Raw genomic sequence first — 4,729 nt, forward strand, 5'->3', positions numbered from 1 at the left:
CCATTTCCACATCTTGTTTAAGGGTTTGCCAATTATGTCATATGAGTATTCCTCAATTGATGTTTCTATATCATCTTGTTTTCCTAACTACAGGTCAGTTTCTGTGACCGTGGATTTGCAGACTGATGTGCCACATGCATGATTCAATATATTTTTATGATTTCCATAGCAACAAGCAGGCATTCACCTGGTTTATCAAATAAATAAAATTGTGAAGACATAATGCCAGTACTAATCAGTCAGTATGTTTTTGCTATGTACTAACAGTATATGACCACACACCCAATTAGTGGATAGGATCCCCATAATCTCCCATAAAGCTTGATCAATGACCATGGACCCAGTATAGGAACACAATCTAACTTCCCGTCTCCTCTTCCGCCCTGTGGTTCAACGGCTGTCAAAGGGACAGCCACGCCTCTTGGGTCCAGGGCTGTCTCATTCTGGCCTTACAGCCAATATCCTATGAAATAAATTTGCTCACCTGCAGCCATGAGGAGACCTGGGTCTCCAAAACGAATTTTAATTCTTGCACTTGCAGCTTCGTCAACCTCTTCCTTAACACTGCAGCACAATGTAGAAAACTCACTGTGATAAATCCAAAAGGATAATATATCAAGAGACACAGACCATGCACAAAATGAGAGTATTAAGCAAGGGAAATATAGAAAAAGGGAGCACCAAATAGTTGCATATATTTTACAGCAGATAAATTTAATAAAATTTAAAACAATTTCTCCATGGGTCTGTTTAAATGCAAGTTTAGAGTGTAGCAGAAATATTTATTAGCGCCAGATTAATATAACAACCGTAATCTAGTACATTGCAAATGCAACTTGTTGGGTACAGGAAAAGAGATGGTCAAAGATGCAGAGCAACAGGAGATGTCAAAAAAAACAAGTACAAAATTGCTAATGAGCAGTTTTGGGGATAAATTTGTAAACCTCGAAAGCTGCTCTTGGCGTACAGAATGATACACCTTACACAAACTCAAATAGAAATAGGGCAGGGAGATGTACTGTAGGATGCAGTCAGACAGAAGAAACAGAGTGTGGTTCATCAATACTGAAAGTGCGCATACCTGACCATCCCGCGAAACCACATGAATTCACGAATTGAAGGCCTTCGTACGTAGGGGGTCTTTCGTTCTTTGGTAGCAGAGTAGTTCATCCCAACAAAGTTGCCATCAAAATCAACAAGGGGACCTCCAATCCCCACCTACCACAAACATGAGGATGAAGTTATGCATGAAAAATGCAATTCATAACGCCTGAAACTAAGGATATGCATCAGCGCATACAATGATAGAATATAGATTAAGCCATTCATACCATCAAATAGTTATTTATTTGAACTATACAAACTAAAGCAGCTAGCTCACCTCATGGATTCGGCATGTGCTTAACATCCTCTCATTGGTACGAGCAAATACAGAGGCAAGATCTACTCCGCTTCTGGTCTTTAATTCTCCTGAATCATAATAGCGCCATACAGCTGCTACCTTCCTATAAGGCTCAAACTGCGTGGCACGATCAAGACTTAGATGATATAGATGGGTGGGATCAATAACATCAACGTTCTTGATTTTGACGATGAAAAAATGAACATATAACTCAGGATTCTCTATCCACCCAGTGACAATCTGATCATCGGGAAGGCGTACTTTAATCTGAAATGAGCACAGGGCAATGGCTATACTGAATTAATCATTAAAGGTGCAGCATATACATCAGCATAATTAATAATCCAGAAAAGGGTACCGTCAAACTTTCACTGATCTTCCTTCTAGGGCAAGTATACGGAATCAAATTTATCGATGTCAGGAAACACGTGGCATCAGGACATGAGCTTTCGATGCATGTGCCTGTGCATTCACGTAATTTGGTATCACCTGGAGAGGGAGAGAGTCATACGTGCAAACTGAATAGCTGATCTTAAAACAAGGTAATATGAGAAATTATTAACAGTATAATCACCAACCATCGAATGAGGTCAGCGCCACAACACTCATGCTTAATCTGGAAAGTACTTGCTCACTCAAGGCGCCTTTTCTGGATTTATTCAAGTTCGCTATGGACTTAGCACTCAAACCTAGTTAATTGAAATAAAATCATGTGTGATACAGTTAATAGAACGGTCTACTATGAATAGTCAGGAAAAGGAAGCAGAAATGGACTCACTTGGCCTAATTGCTTTCATCTCACTGCTCATTCTTGCAGTTGAAGCATCATCAAACCCTTCCTTAACTCTAACACTGCAGTATAACGCAGAAAACTCAAAAGTGATAAATCCACAAAGGCAATATATCACAACCACATACACAAAATGAGCTAGTATTAAACAAGGGAAATTTAGAACAAGGGAGCCAAATAGTTACATATATTTCACAGCAGAGAAATTTAAGAAAATCTTAATCAATTTCCCCATGGGTCATCTTGATAAATGTATGTTCAAGTCTAGCAGAAATATGTGTTGGAGCCGGCATTGAAATAACAACCTTAATCTAGTACAGTGCAGATATGAACCAAATTAAAAGAAAAGAAACAAATGAGTAGAAAAATAGCTAATGGGACAGTTTTTGAGATATAAACTCGTAAACCTTGGAACCTGCTGTTTGGCTTTGAGAATGATACACCTTGCACACAAACTCAAATAAAAATAGAAGGGATATGTAGAATAGGATGCAGTAAGAGAGAAGCATGAGTAAACCAAAGAGGGAAGGGCAGTTCAACAATACTGAAAGTGTACATACCTGACCTTCCCGTGAAGCACTAAGAATCGGAAAATGCCCTCCCTTCGCACGTAAGCAGTCTTCTCCATTTTGGTACGAGAGGAGTTCATCCCGACAAAGTTGCCATCAAAATCAACAAGGGGGCCTCCAATCCCCGCCTAGTGCAGAAGTGACAATGAAGTTACACAGAGAAAATGCATGCAATTCATAATGGCTGAAACTGTACAAAAGCAGCTAACCTTGTGTATCCGGCACGTGCTTACGATTGTCTCACTGGTTGGACAGGAAAGATTTAGTCCACTTGTGGCTGTTAAAAATCCAGAACAGAAACAGCGGCATACAGCTGCTACCTTCGTATGAGGCTCAAACTGCATGTCACGGTCCAGACTTGCGGCATCAACACCAGACACATTCTTGATGTTGACAATGAAAAAATCAACATATATCTTAGGATCCTCTATCCACCCAGTGACAATCCGATCATTCGGAAGGCGTACTTTAATCTGAAATGAGCGCAAGGTGAATGAATGATTACAGGTGCAACATATATATATAAGCATAACTAATAACCAAGGAAAGGAGTAGAGAAAAAAGTTACATTCAAACTTGCAGCTGGGTGAGTAGGTGGAATCAGCCGTCTGGATGTCAGGATTGTAGCTTCAGAATCAGAACATGAGGTTTCAATGCACATGCCTGTGCATTCACGTAACTTGGTATCACCTACACACAGAGAGAAAATCAAGCGTGCAGACAAAATAACTGGTCACTAAAAACAGGCAATATGAGAAAGTATTAACAGCAAGTATAATCACTAACCATCGAACGAAGCAAGCGACACGACACTCCTACGCAATCTTGAAACTACTTGCTCACTGAGTTCACTCAGGGCGCCTGGACTGGATTCACTCGAGCTGTCCAATCTCGCTACGAAGGTACCACACAAAGCTAGTTAATTGAAAATAAAATCTTGTGTGATACAGTTAACAGAAGCGTCAATTTTACTATTGTGGATATGTAATTGCAGGAAAAGGTAAACAGCATGGACTCACTTGGCCTAGCTACCCTTTTGTAAGGGCGTTGCTCTTCATCGCCTCTCACCAGCCGGCGCTTGTTTTTCATCATCGATCTTTTCAATCCAGCCTGAACAGCAACGAATGAAATTCAACTAACACTGACTTACTAGTGGATTGGTATGGTTGCCAGACAAATGGAGGGATTGAGCTATCCGTACACAATAGATCGGAGGAGGAAACTAGGACAAAAATACCATAGAAAGTGCGCTAGATTCCTGTGGTGGAAGCGCTCTAAGAAATTGCTGGGTGGGTTGAAGTATCCGTATACAACCAAGAAAGAAAGATTTTGAATTAGATCTGGACAATCCAAGCAACCAAAATTCGACCGGAGGTGGAGAAGGGATACCTTCAAAACAAGCAGAATCTCACCGGCCGCCGCTGGATTCGTCAACTGAAGGATCTCTGCTCCAGCAGAATCGGTTTCTTAGGGAAGTGGAGGAGGATGCTGTCACGTCCCAATAATCGAAGTAGGGTTTGGTGGATGAATTGGGGATCCCGGAGAATGGGGAATCGAGTTCGTCTCCTTTTATATCATTGCCCTTCCCAGACAGCCATTGGAGGCCCACGGCCCCTGACACGAACCGTCCAGCCCAGCTGAGACCCGGCCCGAAACATAGTTTTTTTCCTTTTCGTGGGTCGCGTGGGCCGCTTCAAAAATTGGAGCAACTAGTTCAGGTACAGCGCCCATCATTTCGCGGCAAATAGACACCCCATCGCACACAGGATGCGCCGACTGGGCCGGCCCATTGCAGTGCGCCACGAATACAGGGTGAAAAATCGCAAAAAGGGAGGGCACCATGTAACTTCTTACTTCTGCGCCGACTCCGCTAGCCACTACGATAGGATGGGATCTGTCGCCTTAGAGCATCTCCAGCCGCGTCTCCAGCACGCCCTCTCTCAGTCGATTTTTTCACGCCAATGTCCA

At 42.1% G+C, this 4,729-nt stretch overlaps 1 protein-coding gene across 3 annotated transcripts; it reads right to left on the reverse strand.

Annotated features, from left to right (window-relative positions):
* Positions 1 to 222: 222 nt before the first annotated feature.
* Positions 223 to 4,285, reverse strand: LOC119323163. 3 transcript variants are annotated; one of them, XM_037596746.1, is made up of 13 exons: positions 4,151 to 4,285; positions 3,999 to 4,046; positions 3,781 to 3,871; positions 3,548 to 3,655; positions 3,330 to 3,451; positions 2,971 to 3,234; positions 2,753 to 2,889; positions 2,181 to 2,254; positions 1,981 to 2,091; positions 1,761 to 1,891; positions 1,382 to 1,669; positions 1,082 to 1,218; positions 224 to 564 (listed from the first exon to the last, which is right to left on the reverse strand). In XM_037596746.1, exons 2-13 carry the CDS (start codon positions 3,999 to 4,001, stop codon positions 450 to 452), a joined length of 1,581 nt encoding a protein of 526 aa, XP_037452643.1. In that variant the 5' UTR covers positions 4,002 to 4,046; positions 4,151 to 4,285; the 3' UTR covers positions 224 to 449. The 3 variants fall into 3 exon arrangements, with proteins under 3 accessions (XP_037452645.1, XP_037452643.1, XP_037452644.1); XM_037596747.1 differs by having other exon boundaries at positions 226 to 564; positions 3,963 to 4,046; XM_037596748.1 differs by lacking the exon at positions 3,999 to 4,046 and having other exon boundaries at positions 223 to 564; positions 4,151 to 4,256.
* Positions 4,286 to 4,729: the final 444 nt, after the last annotated feature.

The sequence above is a fragment of the Triticum dicoccoides genome, chromosome 6B, assembly GCF_002162155.2.
Source record: "Triticum dicoccoides isolate Atlit2015 ecotype Zavitan chromosome 6B, WEW_v2.0, whole genome shotgun sequence".
Taxonomy (NCBI): Eukaryota; Viridiplantae; Streptophyta; class Magnoliopsida; order Poales; family Poaceae; genus Triticum; species Triticum dicoccoides.